This window comes from Camelus bactrianus, chromosome 6 (assembly GCF_048773025.1).
Source record: "Camelus bactrianus isolate YW-2024 breed Bactrian camel chromosome 6, ASM4877302v1, whole genome shotgun sequence".
Lineage (NCBI taxonomy): Eukaryota > Metazoa > Chordata > Mammalia > Artiodactyla > Camelidae > Camelus > Camelus bactrianus.
Window position 1 is genome coordinate 30,346,686 of NC_133544.1, and position 18,864 is coordinate 30,365,549.

Genomic DNA, 18,864 nt, shown 5'->3' on the forward strand with positions numbered 1-18,864 from the left:
GACTAGCCACAAGTTTGTGGGAGGTGGTGGTGATGAAATACCATGAAACACTCAGAAGGCTGTGGCTTAACACATATAGCCTGACTCATTACCGTGGGCTTGTGGCTGTCAAAACATCTTCAGCAAATATTAACTACATACAAGAATAGATCCAGAAGGTTAATCAATCCTGTCCTTTGGTACTAATAGGGAGGCCTCCTGGAGGATTGCTGATCTTGGGGAGAGGAAGGAGTAAATAAGTGGAGAAGTAAGAAAAGGGGAGGGCCACACCGGAGATGAGGTGTATCTTATATGGACCTTTTGGCAGAGCTGGAATTTTTGTATCCAGTGTAGACATGTGATGACCAATGTCCTTCCTGGATTCACCCTGCACGTCTGCTCCACCCCACCCAACTCCCTGTTTAAAGGATGGGGCCCCTTTGTTGTTTTTTTCTCCAAATTTGTTATTTGGAAGTGGTTTCAAACAAACTTACAGAAAAGTTACCAGAATAGTCCAGATATATACTCTTTATCCAGAGTCACTATTTTTAACATTTTCCTCATTTACTTCATCATTGATGTTCTGTCTCTCTCTCTCTCTTTTTTCTGAACCTTTTTTTTTTTCCCTGAAACTTTTAAGAGCAAGTTGCCTACATCATGGCCCTTTCTCTCTGAATATTTCAGCGTGGATTTCCTAATAAGGATACTGTTTTATAGAAACTTCAGTAAACTGAACTTTAATATGATAGTTTATCTAATCTGCTGGCTGTATTACAGTTTTGTGATTGACTTAGTAACGTCCTTTACAGCATTTTTTTCCTCTCTGGTCCAGGCTCCCGCACTGCATTTAGTTGTCATGTCTCTTTAATCTCCTTTCATCCAGAACGGTTCCTCAGCCTTTGTCTTTCATGACATTGACATTTTTGAAGAATATAGCCTCCTCCTTCCCCTTAAAAATATATATATATTCTTCCCTTTGGATTTGTGTGCTGATGCCCCACGTTTAGACAGTGGGTTATATGTTCCCGTCCGGCATATGTGTGAGTGATGTTGTGTCCTTTACTGTGTGTTACATCCAGAGGCACCAGAGGGCCGTCTGTCCCTTATGCGTGGTAAGTTTAATCACTTGGTCAAGGTGCTGTCCTATTTCTTCACTGTGCACTTTCTAATTTTCCCTCACTACTAATAAGCAATCTATGGCAAGACACCTTAAGACCATAGAAATATCTTACTCGGCATCAACATTTTGCCTCAAGATTTACTATCTCCCCTGGATTTGCACATATTTCTGGATCCCAGGCAAAGGTTGGGAGTTCAAGCTGTCTGGGACCAGGTAACCCATTTTCGAGGGCCTTGCCCGGATAGGAGGGCCTTGCCCGGATAGGAGGGCCTTGCTGTGTGGGGCCCAGCCCTGTTGTGTAACCGCATTTCCACAATAGTTTGCCTCTTCCTACTCCCACCAGGAACAAAAGCTCATTCGTCATTCACTCAACTGACACCTAAGAGTGTTCTTACGAAAGCTTCTCAGCTTTATTTGGGCACAGTGGGGTATAAAAAGAAAGCTAGTGCCCTCTGAATGTCTTTAAGAAGCCTACTGTAGGGTTGGGGAGACAAGACTTGGTCACTTCAAGGTAAGGGACTTGTAAGTTGTCAGTACTGTAACCCCACAGGACAGCTCAATGTTTTAGAGTCTTAGAGAAATTTTAGAGAAGAGCTGTCCTGTGACCCTGGAGAATTAGGTCCCCCGGGAGTTTGGGGAAGGAGGGATCAGAGTGGGTTAGGTACGAAGCAGGGACCTTTTCACTAACATGGATAATCTTTGAGTGGACATTGAAGAACGGGTGAATGTGGGTAAACGGCGATAGGTAAGGGCGTTCTGGGGGCGGGGACCGTGTGCACAGGGACTGGGAGATGGGAGCATGGATCTAACGATTGGTTCACAATGAGTTATGGACCAGCCTGGATAGGGCCAAGGGTTGGTGTAGGGGGCGCCTACCTCATGCCAGGCATTTTAAAAAATAACTTTTCTGACTCCAAAAGTAATACATGTTTGGTATAGGAAGTTTAGAAAAATAGTTATATAAAGAAAAATTGTAATGAAGTCACTGTATTGTTTCATCCAGAGAGAACCGGTTAACCGTGGTGTATTTCCTCCCGTCTAAGATCTTTAGCATTCTTCTGGCAACACCTTTGTCTGGGGCCATAGAATCAGTAACCTCTCTTAACTCCTCAGAGAATATTAATTGTACTTTAAAAAGCATTTCATTCTGTTGACTTTATATTCATTTTGTTTTTTATCTAGAACTTCTGTTCTTAAATTTAGTGCTTCTTTGGGGGTTTGGGTTTTTGTCAAATGTTCAGTGAGTCTTGGTTGTGTTCCCCTCTTAGTATTATGAGCTTCTTCAGTCGCTTCTTCAGTCGCTTCTTCAGTATGAAGCCTGATTCCGTGCTCTAGAGCTAGCCGCCCCTGGTTGTGGACGGGAGGGTGGGATGTGCCTGCTGGGGACCTGCAGGAGCTGTCTGGGTGTCCCCTCTCTCCCTATCCTAATTTCCTGGCACAAACCTGGTGGAAAGGTGGGGCAGGGGCCCACTTGCCCTGCTGCTCCAAATCCAATGACCAACCACTCAGGACCTCTCCTGGGCCCCTAGTCTGCTCGCTCCAAACTTGGAGCCCTCCTCTGACTGAGTGTAGACGCCTCAGTCACACTGCTTGAGTTCAAATCCTAGCCCTGGCACTAACTAGCACTATGACCTTGGGAAAGCTATGTAACTCTGGGTCTGATTTGTAAAGTGGTGGAAGTAACAGTCTCTATCTCAAAGGATTTTTCCGAGGGTTAACTGAGATAATATGTGCTTAGAACAGTGCTTGAGAGATATATGTGGTGCATGAGTGTCCGTTATTATTATTATTATTATTATTATTATTATTATTATTATTATTATTATTATTATTATTATTAGTTTTATTTTGGGGTGTTATGTTTTCTCGATCAGTTTATCCTCATTGGCATCCATCTTCAGGGAGTCCATATAATTCCTTCTTGTTTTCTGGTGCTGTAATGCATTTATTCTTAGAAGACATCTTTTCTGTCATTTTCCAGGTCCTTGGGGAAGACAGGTATTTGCCTCTGGGCTGTGATCTTGATATAGAGTCATGCATTTCCTCCAAGTTTTTTCTTTCCTGTGAGTATGTACGAGTGTGTTGTTTTTGTCTGTAATACACAGAGGAGGACATCCGCTGCCACCTGTGTCCGCTTGCACAGGAGCCTGGCCCAGGGCAGGAGTCGCCACTGGGGTTGGGTTCCTGGATGTTGACTCTGTCCTCTGTGGGTCTGGGAGGTAATGAGTTTCTTCTTGGTCTTCCTCGGGCTGGTTTGAGGCTGTCCTAATGAATGTAATGGGTCCTCTGCTTCCTTTGTCAAAAGGAATGTTAATTATTTTCAGCAGTCTAATTACGTGGCTAATGAGAGCCTGACTGAGATAACATTCCCTTTAATTACTCTTGCCTAAGTGCTGTTTGGAACCATATTTGAGCATGTGGCAAGGCTCAGTGCTTTCACAGTAGATGGAGCTGTCCGGGAGAGGCTGAGTGAGGGGCCAGGTTTGCTGGGCTCAGGGCTCAGAGTGGAAGTGACTGGCTGCAGTCAGTTCCCAGCCCAGTGTATGCTGGCCTTTCCTCTGGACCATTACTTAAAGGAAAGGGACAGTCAGACTGGGTCATGTGTAGCAAACAGCAACTATCACAGCTCCCCCAGAACAGCTCATTCTTATCTTCCCCCCATGCACCTGCCCTCCAGGCTCCTCCTGGCCAGGCCAGTCGCTCTTGGAGGACCTGCCCCCTTCCTCTTTCCCCCATTCAGCCCTTAGATTCTGAGTCCCTAATGTATGTCCAGTTTTATCCAGGACATAAAGATGCAAAGACAAGGAACTCATGGTCCAGATAGCTTTCCAAAACAAAATTTTGATCATGTCCTCCCCTCTTTGCCCACGAGAAATGCCACATGTTCTGTGTTATGATCCCTTCCCCCTTCCTGGGTCTATCTTCTGGATTGTGGCCTTCCTTTGGTTCTGATGTGGTATCTTCCAGTCACCCGACCTTTGTGGGCAGGTCTTGGAAGGTAGCTCTCCCACGTCTGGGTGGACTTGAGCAAGCCGGAAGGGGAAGCTCACAGGAGATTGCCATGAGACCCAACGGTCAGCTCCAGGGGCCCACTGCCGTGGGTAAATTAAGTCTCCTAATTCCAGTCCACACATGTGCATCTCTCATGAGTGGTGTAGGGGCAAGTGTGCTGGGGAGAACCTTGGCCTTCCCATTTTCTAGCTGTCAATTAACCTCTGAGCTTCCCTTTTCTCCTGAGTAAATTGGAGTTGATGCCTGCTTCATGGATTCGTGCAGGGGACTCGTGGGATGACCTGTGTGACAGCTGCCCGGCACACAGAAGGTGCCCAATAAACGTGGGTTTTTAAACACTCCAAGCAGCACCCCCTACACTGAGTGATAGCCAGAGACACAGGGGCTGGCCTTATTCTCCAATGGCCAAGGCGTCTCCTGGCCTCTTGGATATGTCACTCTTCAGACAGTGGACAGTGACTTTCATGGAACAAGGGTTTATCCTCCCCCATCTCACAGTGGTGGCCCTGGTTAACCAGGCCTGAGCCCGAGGAAGAGAGGGAGGGCAGGGAGTGTCTGTTCAGAAAAAAAGGGTTTCCAAGAGCAAGGAAGTGAAGCTCAGCTTTAGGTCTGTGTGTTTGGCAGCCTTCTGGGCACCCTTGGTAAGTTCTAGAGCAGCGCAGACCAGTGGAGCTTTCTGTGATGTTGGCAGTGGTCTACATCTGCACTGTCCAATATGGTAGACACTTGCCACATGTAGCTCTTGAGCACTCGAAGTGTGGCTAGTGTGACGGAGGAACTGAGTTTTTTTATTTTATTCATTCTTAGTTCATTAAAATTAAATTCTAAATAGCTACATATAGCTAGTGGCTATCAAATTGGGTAATGCAGTTCTGGAGTTTGTAGAAAAAGACTCCCTTTATGTACTTTCTGTTCTTGGTCTGGGCCATGTCTCCAGGCTGCTAGATTGCACATGCCCTGTTTGCAGAAGATAGTCAGGATGTGCTAGGTTGCTGGCAAGGGCCAGGTGAATCAAGAGGAAAAGACAAAATCTGAGCGGTGCCCAGAAGGGTGATTTGGAGCCCCCAAAGCTATCGCCATGCTGCTGAGATGGACCCACTGTTCTAGGCATCCGACCTGTTTACTCTCAGTTCCGCCCCTTCCTGTCTGCAAGGGGCAGAGCCACTGGTGTTCACAGCGGTAGATGCGGGCAGGTGGTGCTCAGATGCATGATTCTCATGCTGACTAAGTATGTTCCAGATGAGGGAAAATCACCTCTGTTAGTCAGGATTTTCTTGATTGCAAGTGACAGAAAATCCAACAAACTAGTTGGAGTAAAAAGACATATTCACTTTCCTGTTAAAGTGACACACCCAGGCTAGAGAGGACCTGCTAACATGCTTAAATTCTTTTGATCGGAAGCAGATGGAGATTCCAGGCCATTAGGCAAAGGATTTCACCTTCCCTTCATTGGTTGATAAAATTGCCAACAGCTGATGCGGACTTCACAGTGTCCAGCCCCTGCCTGGAGGGGGCGTCTTCAGTTGACTGGCTGCATTTATTTGGCAATAAGGTGCTTTGTCCTGACCCAGCTGGCCCTGTAGGGATCACTAGATGAGGACTTTTGCAATCAGGGGCAGGGAATGTCTGACTCCTAATTACACTAAATTTAGCTACTCTGGTCTTGCTATTTCTCAAACTTGCTTAGCTTGTTTCTGCCTCAGAATCTTTTTTCTTTCTTTCTTTCTTTTAGTGGAAGTACCGAGGATTGAACCCAGGACCTTGTGCTTGTTAAGCATGTGCCCTACAACTGAGCTATTACCTTCCCCACCCAGAATCTTTTCACTTACTGTTCCCTCTGCCTGGAATGCTTTTCCCAAAGCTCTTTCTTTGGGATGAGAGAGATGCACGGTTTCTATGCCCCAGTGCTAGCTCCTTAGGTTTATGACTCGCCCTCCGGCAGCCAGTTTCTTTCTGTCCCTACCAGGCCTTTCCCCTTCTTCGTGGCCTGCTAGCAGACATTACAGTATGTGTCAGCTGCCTTTCTTACTGTCGGTCTCCCCAGAGAGTTGTGCACTCCAAGGGGGCAGGAACCTCGTCTTGCTCACACTTCGTACAGTGCCTGACCTTCAGCAGGGACTCAGCGAATATTTGTTGATTACTGGAATACAACACCTCATATAAACAAACCAGCCTCCGCAGGGCTTCTTGGACCAGGTCCGCTGGTTGTTTAGAAATCTCTGGGGGTGACTTGGCTATAGACGGCTGTGAAGAGTAGGATATTGGGTGTCATGCTGTTGGGGTCCAGAGTTGTCCTCCAAAAGACCCACTGGGCTTCTTTCTGCCACCACTGGGGAGCAACAAAGGGGCAGGGTCCCCACTGCTCCAAAGGCAAAGGTTCACCTGCGGGACATCATAAGGACACTGGCAATAATAGGGAGAAGCAAGATAAGTTAATTCCTGGTCACTTTGCAGGTGAAGCTCTGAGGCCACTGCCTGTCCCTTTCCAGCTGACAGAAGGAGCCTTGCTGCTCACACGTGACGAGGATTCAGGGCCCCTCAGCTGCTGCCTGGTGGGATCTGCATAGGGGATTATTGATGAAGGGGAGGTGAGGCAGCTCTTTACAGTAACACATGCCTCGCTCTGGGACGGCGGCCAGACAGCTAATTAGAGAGCCCAGCAGCTGTCCAGCCTTTCAGGCAGCGAGCAGCAGCTACCCAGTGCCAGGGGGTGGGAAGGGAGGGAAGGAAAAGGAGCAGTGGGCCAGAGACCACCCTCCAAGGCAGAGGGAATGGGCAGTCGGGATTGATTCGGGGAGGGGGGACATCGGGAAGGGTATGTCAGGTAGAGTGGGCTGGATGGGGAGGAGGAAGGAAGGAGAGGAGGGTGTCAGGACCGGGTAGCCTGCAGGTGAGACAGAAGACAGGGTGGTAAGGTGTCCAGCAGGCAGGGACAGCCAGATTCCGAGCTCAGAGTGAGGGGCGTGGAGTGGAAGGATACAGCTGAGTGGAGTGGGGGCCCATCCCCTTTCTCCCATGCCAGTCAGGCCCCAGAGCAGACTCTCTGCTCCCCAAGCTGACCAGACACAGCCTTTCCCCTGATCGGGGGGATTTAGAGTTCCAGCTGAGCGTAGTCACTCCTTGGTTTGGGAAGTTGCCAAAGCCACTTGCGTTCAGGGCTGGTCTTACTACAGGACAAGTAAAAGCAATTGTTCTGAGTCACATGGGAAGAACTGGGGAGGCTTTGAGTAACCAGAGGGCTCCCCAGTGGGTCTCTGGGGTATCTTTACTTCATGGGCACCTGGGGTTGGGGGGGTTTGGGGAAAAGGAGAATAGGGGAGAAAAAGGAATAGTGTTTGCCTGCCGCTTCCTGGCTTCTGTCTTAGGTTCTGGGCCATGGAGACGGGTGAGGGATGGGGGTAGATTTGGTTTTGATGTTCCACTGAGAGAAGAAGAGATTCAATCCTGCAAGCCCAGCTTACCCTACATAGTTACAGGGGAGGAGAGAGAATGATGCAGAGGGAATTTCCTGCCAGCAGCTGCTGGTTAAACCTCTTTGGGAGATGAACCCTACGTGCATGAAAACTGGATGTGCCCTTTGAGAGTGCAAGCACATTATAGAAATAACAGAATAGGCATTGTTGTTCTCTGACCTGAGCCTGAGCTTGGCCCCTTGCCCACGAGAGAGCCTGCAGTGCTTCCCGGGATGCCTGGGATGCTCTGTTCCTGCCCCATCCCTCCTCGTGTGACGTGTCTTCTGCATTGTCCAGACCCAAGGCACTCACCCCTTCTAGCCTCACCTCTTAGCTCCAGTGATGGCTCTTGGAAGTGGGAGAAAGGAGAGTGAGCACCCTCCTTTCTTCCCTGATCTTCAGAGACAGCCCTGGCCATTGTAAACCAATGTTTATGGTGCTTTGTGGGAGAGAGCCCTTCCATGATGGTGTCCTAAAAACTATAGAATACCAGGCATCACTATGTTTGGTTAATAACACCAGATGTTGCAATCACCCAAGAACTTAGCTGGACCCTTCTCTACCTTCCTTGTCCATCTATCTAACAGAAGTTTCATGGTCTCAAGGAATTCACCATGTGGAAGGGGAAACAACACATAATCATTTTAAGATGGGACAACATGTTTCAACAGGAGGATGTCCTGAGTCCTGTGGGAACATCAGTAATGGAATAACTGGAGACTATGGGAAGGTGGCGTCACAAAGGAATGAAGAGGAGACAGGGTCTCAAAGGCGGAGTGTGTGTGGTGGGCTGCAGAGGAGGGCAGGTAGAGAGGGCTTGAAACCCCATGGTGGTCTGTGTGTGCTCCTTCAAGTTTCCAGGGCATTTGGACATGCTGAAGGAGAAGCTGGATGGACAGACTTGGCTGTATGGTTACAAATAAGCGGTTTACCGAATGCATTAAGCAGATTACACTGAATGAAGGACATGTGCCTTAAGAATGAGACTGAAATGGGAAGCAGATGAAGGGATGCTATATGGCAAGAGGGCTGACTCTGGAGCCCCAGGACCAGGGTTTGAATCAAATGTGTGGATTTGGCCTAATTTCTTAATGTCCTGAGACTCAGTGTTTTCATCTTTAAAATGCAAGCAGAGTTGGGGTGGGGGCGGGGCAAGGCAGGGGAGGTTAGGATAATTCCCGCCCTCCCTACAGGAGTTTTGGGAGAATCATGAGAGATGATACACTTGAAAAAGCCTGAGTTCTACCCACATGTTAGTTGTATAAGGACTTCACACATTCCTCTGCTCTAAAGCCTCTGGTTCAGGTCACGCAGTCCACAAGGGAGCCTCATTCCCTCTACAGCTGGGACCGGCTCTGAGTGGCCGTGGAGTGTCAGAGGGGTCTGGGGGCAGCTTGGAGGCAGAGGTGGGACCCCTGCTGTACCATCACCTGCATGTCCAGCCCCCACCAGTTCCCTGGGGAAGAGCCTGCAGACCGGGGAGCAGGAGGTGTCCAGCGCGAGGCGGGCCCCAGGAGGGAGTCTGTTCTGATGGCCGCACCTCGTGGGCCAGGGCAGCACCTCCGCCAGCAGCAGGCTCCCAGGGCTGCCGCAGCGACAGGCGACAGGTGCGCTGCGCTGCCAGGATGTGGGCTTTGGTTTCTGTTTCTGTTTTGTTTTTGACTTGTGCTATTTGTGTGGCCTGCTTAGGGCCCAGAGAAGGGGAAGTGCCCGTGGGTGGGACTGAACTCCCCAGGCACAGCGTCATGGTGGCGCTCGGGGCAGAGGGTGCGTTGGACATGCTTCACTAAAGCTCTTTCCACCAGTGGTAGGTACGTGTCAGAGTGACCCCTGCCCACCATAAGGCAGGCTGGGAGAAGGGAGGGGGTAGACAGGTGGGGCAGGGTTGGAGGCCCCTGTTTGTGGAGGAGCTGCATGGAGACAGAGACCAGGAGAGCATAGTGCCCTCGGCACATCCTCTGTCCTTCCCTTCTCTCAGTGTGGAGGCCCCAGGGGGTGTACGCCCTCCCTGCTCACAAGCACATGTGCACACTGTGAATTTCACATCCCTGACCCCTGCCCTTTTACTTCTCTTGGCTCCCCTGATGCCTTGCAAGTTGTCAGCTTAGGAAGCAAAGGCCTGAGTCACCCCTGCTCAGAGAGCCTGGGAGGGAGGGCGGGGGGAGGAGGGTGGCCGTGGGCATCAGCACGGGGTGGTGCCTCTGTGGCCCACCTGCTTGGCCGTTCGCTGGGGGATGATGCTGACTCCCACCCACCGCCACATAGTGTTCTCGGCTTCTGAACAGCCAGTCCATCCTCTCGTAGGGCCAGGCTCGATCTGAGCTCTGTCCTAGGGCTCGTGCAGAAGGTGCCGTATCCAAAGGGTTTGCGGGGAAACTTCAGCACCTTCATATTAAAAGAACAAAAATGTTGAAATCTCTATTAAGTGGTCAAGTCTTAGGGATATATTAAAAATATATATGTGGCAAAGGATGTTGTAAATATATGCAGATACTATATATATATATATGCAGATTTATATCAGCATGTGGTCAGTTACCCATGTTAATAGGAAGGGCCTCAACAATAACAGTAAAATAATCGAATAAAGTTAAGTATCACAGTGTGGGATTGTGGGTAGAGGGTTTTAGCACACATCTTGTTGGTGTGCTTGTTTTTGTGGGTGCAGTTGTGCTTGGCTCCCCAAACGCTAAAACAAAGGTTGTATGTTGTCTGCCTTCTGTGAGGTTCTTGAGTGCCCTTGAGAACAGATGCGCCCACTGCAGGGTGAAGGTGAGAGTGTAATTTGAAGCTAAATGAGAATGGAGCTGGATTCTAAAATTATATCCCTGCTCAGATTTACAAGTGTGCACACACTCACTCGTGGCGCGGGGAGCCCCGAGTCCTAGCCCCCTTGCCTGGATCCATCCTTGGCTCTCATCGCGGGATTAACCAGACCGGGCAAACAGGATGGCAGAGAGGGGGCCCGGTGGCAAGCCCAGAGCCCGGAGCCGTGGTGTTTGCCACGAGGCTGCCTCTCTGGCTGGCTTGGTGGCCCGGAGCTGGGGGCAGCTTAAGCTAATGAACCCCTCCTCTTTAATTGCAGGGACAAATGGAAGCCACCCGCTCACTGGCCAAGGGTCAGCTGAGCCCTGGGGCTGATGCTTGCCCACACTGCTGAGAAGGGCACCGAGGCCCAGCCAGGCACCAGCACAAAGGCTAACCCGGGACACCCCTGGACGGCGATCCTGATGTCTGTTCTGAGCCGTGCACTCAAGGGTGTGATAAGTGAGTATGTTACTGGCTCCCCAGGGATCACCCGCTCTTCCTGCCTCAGCAGCACGGACACAGATCTGCAGGTGCCAGCTCTGAGCCTGCTTCCCATCCAAGGGCCTGTCACAGGGCTATGGTTCTGGAATGGGAGGGGGGGTTTCCAGCAGTTTCAGGCCATGTCACATGCTGGGCCATCTTACAGCCCATGGCCTCTAAAAACGGGGCCAGACCCAGACTGGCTGACCTGAGCGATGCGAGACACCCAGCACTTAGGAGACAGCATCTTCCCCAGTTCTCTCTCTTATCTGTAGGCTAATGGATGCTTTGGGCCCTGGGCTTTACCTCTGTGCACCTCACCTAGGATTCCATGAATGGTTCATGTGGCCTGGGGTAGAGCATCCAGGACACTGGCTGGTGAGGGATTTGTGGCGCCTTGGCTGCCATAAAAGTGGCTACCAGGGGGTCAAGACGAGCAAGTCCTCTGTTGCTTCCACCATGTTTCAGCCCCGCCTCCTCCTCATGCAGATGAGTAGGGCGAGGGGCCCCTGACTGTGGAGTCTCGCCTGTCCTCACATAGTCTTTCTTTCCATCCTCAGCCTCTGGCTTTTCTTTGATGATGCTTTAAAAATGACAATTGGCTGATTTCCCAAGCCCTAGAGGCTGTCCCGCCTGAAGGCTGTTTTGTCTGGATAGGACAGACAGTCCCACTGTGGGCTCAGGGACCAGCAGGCAGAGAGCTCCCTGGAAGGCAGGGCAGGAAGGACTGGTGCTTTTGCACTCGTGACTGGACAAGCTCCTCGGAGCTGTTGGACCGGTCCACGGGAGCCCAGGGCCTTTAGATTCCACGTGGGAGTTTGCAGAGAAGGAAAAGGGTAGCCAGGTATTTCTCAACTTTAGGTAGATCTTGACTCCACTGCTGGTTGAGAGTTTAAAAGCCAGGGCTAGAATCTATTTTTCATTTTCTATCTATTTTTCAGCCTAGGCTTGTGAAATCAGTTTGTGATTGGAAAGTCTTTCAGGAAGTGTTTTGTTGAGCTGATTTGGAGGCGGGGTGGTGTGTGAGAGCCTGCACCATGGGAGTGGGGTGGGGAAGCGTGGAGAGATGGCCGTGGGGGCCACCGTGGGAACGCGGTGACTCAGACAGAGACCTATTCCTCGCATTACGCAGAATTCCCCAGAGCAGTCTACAGCCTTAAAACAGCTGTACCCTGTCATCCAGTGAACCCACTTGTGGAATTAAGAAATCTTTCATTAGGAAATAGTCCCAGCCAAGAAAAGGGTGGAATTCTCTTGTTATAGGCATAAAAAAGATGTTTCTTGTGGTGTCATTGTCACAGTGGAAATGGGAAACAGTTGTTCTCCCTTTGTTGAACATCTAGGTTAAATAAATTATAGTTCTCCGCTTGGTGGCCTATTATACAGCCACTAGAATAAGGAGAACGTAGGCAATAAAAAAACTTAGAAAAATGTTTGTGATGCAATGAGTTAAAGTGTCAGGTTACAGAAAAAGTACATTGTGATAACTTGTAAAATAAACACACGAGAAAAGATTGCAAAGGAGAAATGATAATGGCTGCTAGTTTGCTGGAATTATGAATGCCTGTTCTTTCCATGATGCATGGATTTGTTTCTTTGAAAACTAAATTAAATCTGGATGAGTACACAACATACCAGTAATAGTGACTTTCTTTAAGATGCGGGATGGTGGGGGACTTTGCTTTCTAAGTCATTCCTTTCTGTAATGTTTAAATTTCAACTGTGAGCACATGTCCCTTTTGTAATTGGGAGCAATAAAGACATTTTAACATGCTAGAATTAAAATTTTTTAAAGGCTTGATCTCCCAAGAACGAGGAGAAGAGAAAGGCTGAGCTGGTTAGCTGTTCATACCTGCTCTCATCTGTGTTTAAGGGCCTGCGCCTGTTGGGGCCCATTCATTCAATCCATTCATTCACAGGTATCAGTGGGTCTTATTGCCAGGCACTGTTCTAGGCTTTGGTTACCCAGCAGTGAACAAGGCAGAGCCCTGGCCTCATGGACCTTTCATTCTAATTGGGGGATACAGACAATGAACAAGTAGCAACGTATCAGCAAGTGACAGTGCTGTGAATAAAACGGGATGATGTGAGTGATGGGGAGGCTATTCTGGATCAGAGATGAGAGAATTCTCTGAGGGGTGGCGGTTGAGCTGAGATCTGAATGACAGCAGGGAGGCAGCCATGTGAAGTCTGGGAAGGGTCTTGCAGGCAACACACAGGATGCCCAGCCTGCGGGCCCCACCCGCAGGCTGCCCTTTGCTGCCTAAGCCCTAGTGAGCCTCTGTGCCAGGCTGATTCCCTTCCCCGAGCCCACTTGCCCCCCTGCACCTGCCAGCTGGGATTTGCTTAGCATCTGAGGCCGTCTGAAATCCTCCCCCGCCTGCCGCCCTGTGTGGATCGGTTGCTTCTGACTCTGGCTGCTGTTGCTTCAGGCACCCGGCTTCTTTGGGCAGCCTGCATGCTGGTCACTGCTCTTGGCTGGCATTTCCGTGGCAGGGCTGGGGTCTCTGAGATTCCCAGTAGCATTGGGGCAGGCTGGCAGTCAGGGAGGCTCTGAGTAATGTGTGTCCGAGTGAGCAGTCTTTGAATGGCACATGCCTTAAGACCCAAAGGAGAGGCTGCTGCTATGGTCCTGTGAGGGTCAGCTATGACCCTGGATGACCTTCATGTAGGTCCTGCTAGAACTTGGCTTCAGAACAGAACTGGGCCTCTCAGAACAGGCTGAGAGCCCTCAGTAGCTCTGACACCAGTTCTGGGCTTCATTGATGATCTACCCAGAAGCTCATGTCCTTCTTGCATCCGGTTGTCTCTCCATCTACCATCTCAGCTTCCAGAAGCAGAAACTCAGAAAATAGCAATGCCCTCCGAGGAACCTGTAGTCAGGCTCAAGGGCAGTGCAGCGTGCGGATTGGGAGTGAAGGCTCGGAAGCTGGGTTTGCATCCCAGCTCTGCCTTGTACAGCTGTAAGAACTCTGGCTAATTTTCTAGCCTTTCTGTGCCTCAGTTTCCCCATCTGTGAAACGGGCTTAGAGATTGTCTGAGTTAATACATGGGAAGTGCTGAGAAGAGTACCTGATTACTGTGACTTGGGAAGAGGCGGGAGGACCATCCCAGGGGGCTTTCCTGGGGGATACCCTTAGCGAGAGAGGATGGAACTCTAAGGCATCTGGGCCAGCCAGTGACCACAGGTATTTTCCCCCACTTGCTTCCCTTCTGGCCCTGAAGCAAGCCCATGTTTTCCTCCACGCTCAGCCTGATGACTGCAGGGCAGGCTGAGGCATCTGCACCCAGATAGGCAACTGCCCACCTCTCATTAATTCCACTCCCTTACCAGGAGTCCAGACTCAGGGTCACTCAAGCTGTGCCCCCAATGCCTTGCCCTCAGGGACCCCTACATGGCTTGTGCCTCTCCCCAGAGTCGTGGCATTAATGAACTGTAGTGGTTTTGTTGCCTGGGGATGGGAAGTGAAATCTGGGAAGTGAATGAGGTAAAAAAGGAAGGTGGTATGGAAGGGGAAATCCCCATTTTCTAGCAAGATGCTCCTCTGGACAAAAGTTCCCAGAGTCATTATCACCTTAGCTTCCTGAAACAAGATGGGAGTTTGGGGCAAAACCAAGAACAATCATCCCATCTGGTTTTGTCTCCAGCCTATCTCTGACTTTCATGGTGTTCTCTTTGCCCCTCTCAGTTGCTCGCTCTGCTCTCTGCCACCTGGAGGAATAGTTCAGCAGAGTCTGAGAGTGGCAGGGGAGATACTTGTACGGAGCAGGGTTCTGAAAGTCAGCCCTCCTCCCTCACAATCACCTGTCTCCTTGGAGGGGCCGCGCCCTGCCCTGACGAGTCACCTTGAGTTCCGGGCCTTTCCTGGAACTCTGTGTGCCCTGGCTCTCTCATCACACATGAGGGCTCTTGTACTTAAGTGTTGTTCCCCCAAATCCCACTTATGAAACCGTCCACTCTCTCCAAGCTCTTTTCTCTGCTTTCAGTCTTGCCCGTGCTCTCCTTTCTAACCTACCCTGAGTTTTCTTTCCTGGGCTGTCCTGTCTTTGTGTCATGGTCCTCAGGATGGTTGTTTGTGTCACCAGGAGAAAGAAGCCAACGTCCCCGAGCTGCTGGTTCCTCCTGATGCAGATTTTCCTGGGGCTCTGATCCCAGGGCTGAACAAGGAGGTACTGGAAGAGTCCAGGGCAAATAACTCAGGTTGGGGGAGGCCAGGGCAGGAATAGGAGGCTGTTTGGCCCAGCAGAGGGTGGGTGAGCCTGTCCTAGCTCAAAGTTTAAGCACGGCTCTGGTGGTTATGAGAAATGGGTTTGGGGACTGGAGTTCTGAAAATCCACCCAGGCCAAGGCCTGGGTCTAATTTTAGCATCTGTCCCATCACAGTATGAGCTGCCATCCCAGCTGATGACACTCTCATATCCCCGTCCTTGTCTTCACCCTTATCTCCTGGCCTCAGCCAGCTTTCCCCATTCATCTTTCGTGGACCAGACCTGGGACGACTCCTCCATCGTGAGCTGACCTTGCCTAGGTATGCTACCCCTCCGCCTACCTGTGTCCTTCCAGGCACGGCGGATTCCAAAAACAGAACCCAGGCCTCGGGCTCGCCCTGTTCTCTCTCCCCCATCCTCTCTTCTGTTCGGCAGCTTGCTCTCTCTCTCTCCCTTTGACAGCTACTCCTTTAATCTTGTTTCTGCTCATAAGGCTTGGGGGTCCAGCTCTTCCAAGTCACCTGCCCTGGGGCAGGGGATGACTGGAGCCTCAGACTTCTAACTAACTGGGAAAATATTCTTGGCCACCCCGAAAGATGAGGTCAAGAGGCAAGGAGAGGGGGGTTTTAAAACCAGCATCAAGGTGGGGGCTGACCTGAGTCATAACTGCACAGGTCACGTCGGGCTGTTGCGGGAGAGCACGTCCGAAGAAGCCCCTTCCTGCGGATGCTGTGGGACAGAGGAGCCCAGGATACGAGTGCCGGTCAGGTGGACAGACTGAGTTCAGAGGGACCTGAGTCGGGCAGGAGGCAGAGTGGTCTCCAGGCCACTGCCGTCCACCGGCCTCGGACCGTGGACCCCTCCTCGGTCCTCAGTAAATTTCCCTGGAGCCCAGCTCTGTCCTCTCCTCCCTCCCGGCAGGAAGGGTGCAGAGCTTAGCAACCTGTTAGGGCGGGTGAGGGTTCTCAGGGTAAAATGAGGGTGTGAGAAGCTTTGCCAGCAACGCCGGCCCATTTACTTACCCTTCTTTTGAAGCCTGGCCCTCCCAGGGCTGGTTCCGAGAACACTTGCTTTTCCTCCAACCTTCTCAGCTGCACGGGAGCCAGAAGCTTGAGTTGACTCTCCTCAGCTGAATTTTTGATCTCCCATGGGAGGAATGTGTGATGATTGTTTTGCTGGGCTGCTGAAGACCCACTGGGTGTGGAAGGCTGCCCAGTGCTGGCAAGGGGAGTGGGGGAAATGACCCCACCGCAGCGGGGAAGGAGAAGCCGACCAGGAAGCTCTGTGCCGGAAATGAAAGCCATCCTTTTATGAGCATTTGCTGTATCCGTAGTTGTGTTGATCTGTTAGCTCATTCATCCTCACTGTAACCCTCAGAGGTGCTTACTTATTATCCTCACTTTATTATAAGGAGACTGAGGCACAGAAGATCAGGTAACATGCCCGAGACCCCACAGGTCGGGGATATTATCATCCAGGACACAGACCCGGGCAGTTAGGATCTGGAGCTCCTGTGCTTGACCTCTGCGTGCCGTTCACACCTGTGGGTCATGGTTTGCTGTTGGGGACGGCCCAGGAGGGAAGAATCTGCGATGCTTTTACATGATTTCAGGTTTCCTTAGGTTCATTTGTCTGACAAATTTATTGAGCATCTCCTATATACAAGGCACAAAGATGATTATTATATAGTCATTCAACAAAAAGTTTTAAGACAAAATTAATTTTTCTAAGTTCACATTCTTGTAAGAAAAAAATCTTATAGTTTACAGAAAAGTATAAAGGAAATAAAACCACTTACAATGTCACCCTCCAGAGATGACTGTAGCTAAATTTTTTGGGTATTTACATGTATGTATGCTTTTGCAAAATCAGAATCATATTAAGTATTCCATTTTGCATCCTGCTTTTTTCTCTGAATATTGTATTAAACAAACATTCATCCAGTGGCTACTAGTGCTGGCCCTCAGACAAATCGCGGCAAAGCTGAGTGCTAACTGTCATCACAGAACCGAACTGGGTGCAGAGGTGACAGCCGAACTGGGTGCAGAGGTGGACAGAGCAGTGGACTGCAGCTGTGGAGTTGAAGGTGTTTAGGAAAGTCTTCACAGAGGAGGAGCTGGGTCTTGAAGGAGGATTGTGGCTTCTCGGGCCACAGGTTGGGGGGGGTGGAGGTGGCAGTAGCTATTGGGAAGGGCACCCCAGGTAGCAGAAACAGCAACATAGAGACCTGGAGGACAGGCTCCCAACCAGAGGTGGGTCACGAAGGGCTTTGCCAGTCATGCCTGGGGGTGGAGCATTCATTCGTAGATGTTATTAAAGACCTTCTAGGGGGCTTTAAGTCGGGAGACACATCGGATTTGCATTTTAGAAAGGCTGCTGTTTCTACACACTCTTTCACTGTAAAGAGCAAGACAAGGCCAGGAAACCAGCTGGGAGACTGCTGGAGTCATCCAGGTGAGACATGATGAGACTTGAACTAGGGCAGCAACAAGAAAGAGGAATGAAGGTTGGAGATGGATTTCAGAGATACTTAAGAGGCAGAAAGGACAGGAGGCAGTGGCTGATTTGGTGGTTTTGCCATGTGACTTGGTTGGGCCAATAAGATGTTAGTAAGCATGACTTAACCACTTAACCACTCTTGAAAAGCACTGGTACAGTTGGGTTGCTTGCTCTTGGGCCTCTGCCCTTGCCACGAGAAGAAGGTTCCGGGGACTACACTGCCGGGCCCAGGAGAAGGAGAAGAGGCAAGTGGAGCAGAGCCACCCCAGCCAAGCACAGTACAGAGCACCCTGATGACTCACAGTCTCATGATTGAGGCCAGACAAGACCTGCTAACCCACAGGCATGTGAGTTGTAATAGTAACTGAGAGTTGATTTAAGACACTGAGTTTGGGGATGATTTGTTATGTAGCAATTGCTGAGTGATAAAGAATGTCTTCATTCTTGAACTGAATGCTCACTGTGTGTGAGGCACTCTTCTAGGCACCTGAGGATGCAGTACTGAATCAAAGTCCTTACTTTCCAGGAGTTCATGTTAAAGTGGGGATGGCAGAGGAAGCGAGAGTGACACCAGGGCCTCTGTCTGCTAGCTGGGTACAGACAGATGGTGGTACCATTAATCAGGATAGGGTCACAGGAAGAAAACAGATGTTGGGGAAAAGATACTGAGTTTGGTTTAGGAAAGGGGACATTTAGGTGGAAGTGTTCAGGAAGGGGTGGGATAATAGGTAGAGGACACAGGAAAGACGTTGTTGGGGACTGAAAGTTATCAACAGAGTGCAACAGAAAGTCATCTGTACCAAAGAGAGACAGAGTATGTGCTGTGGATACTCAGAGGAAGAAGAAAGGATTTATGGCTGGGAGGAGGGAAAAGACTTGTTCTGAACATAAACTCTAAGCTGTGTTTGTACTTGTGGAAGCAAGAGGAGCAAGGCACATAAGATAGATAGACAGGTTGCAGGAGGCACAGAGGTAAGACAGGGAAGGCTGGGCTGTGAGAATAAGCCTGCAAAAGTGGACTGGCGTGAGATCATGGAGAGTCTTGAATGCCAGGCCAAGGACACTAGCGTTTCATTAGGAAATGGGGAGCCCTTGAATGTTTTTGAGCAGGGGAATGACGTTAGGCACACGTGTCTAGGAGATGGCTGTAGTATGTGGTGGGAAGAGTTTTGAAGTAGAAGTCAAGAGATACGGATTCTAGTCTCAGCTTTTCCATTCACTGTCCCTGGGATATGGGGCAAATGATTTCTCTCTGAGCCCCAACTGCCTCTCTTGAAAAATGGGAGTCAAATTCCCTGTCCTTCAC

General features: G+C 50.1%; 1 protein-coding gene across 15 annotated transcripts in view; it reads left to right on the top strand.

The window, feature by feature from the left end:
• TMEM229B (transmembrane protein 229B) overlaps window positions 1-18,864 on the top strand; it is a 38,656-nt gene that overhangs the window by 14,175 nt on the left and 5,617 nt on the right. Inside the window, exons 1-4 of one of the 15 annotated variants that reach the window (XM_010962288.3) lie at window positions 14,785-15,021; window positions 15,235-15,379; window positions 15,734-16,382; window positions 17,706-17,905. In XM_010962288.3, coding sequence (XP_010960590.2) covers window positions 16,370-16,382; window positions 17,706-17,905 — 213 coding nt within the window. In that variant the 5' untranslated portion in view covers window positions 14,785-15,021; window positions 15,235-15,379; window positions 15,734-16,369. Of the gene's footprint in view, window positions 1-10,648; window positions 10,831-14,701; window positions 15,022-15,234; window positions 15,380-15,733; window positions 17,906-18,864 lie in introns of those variants that run through there. The other 14 variants (XM_074365354.1, XM_074365352.1, XM_074365353.1 and 11 more) reach the window with 14 other exon arrangements.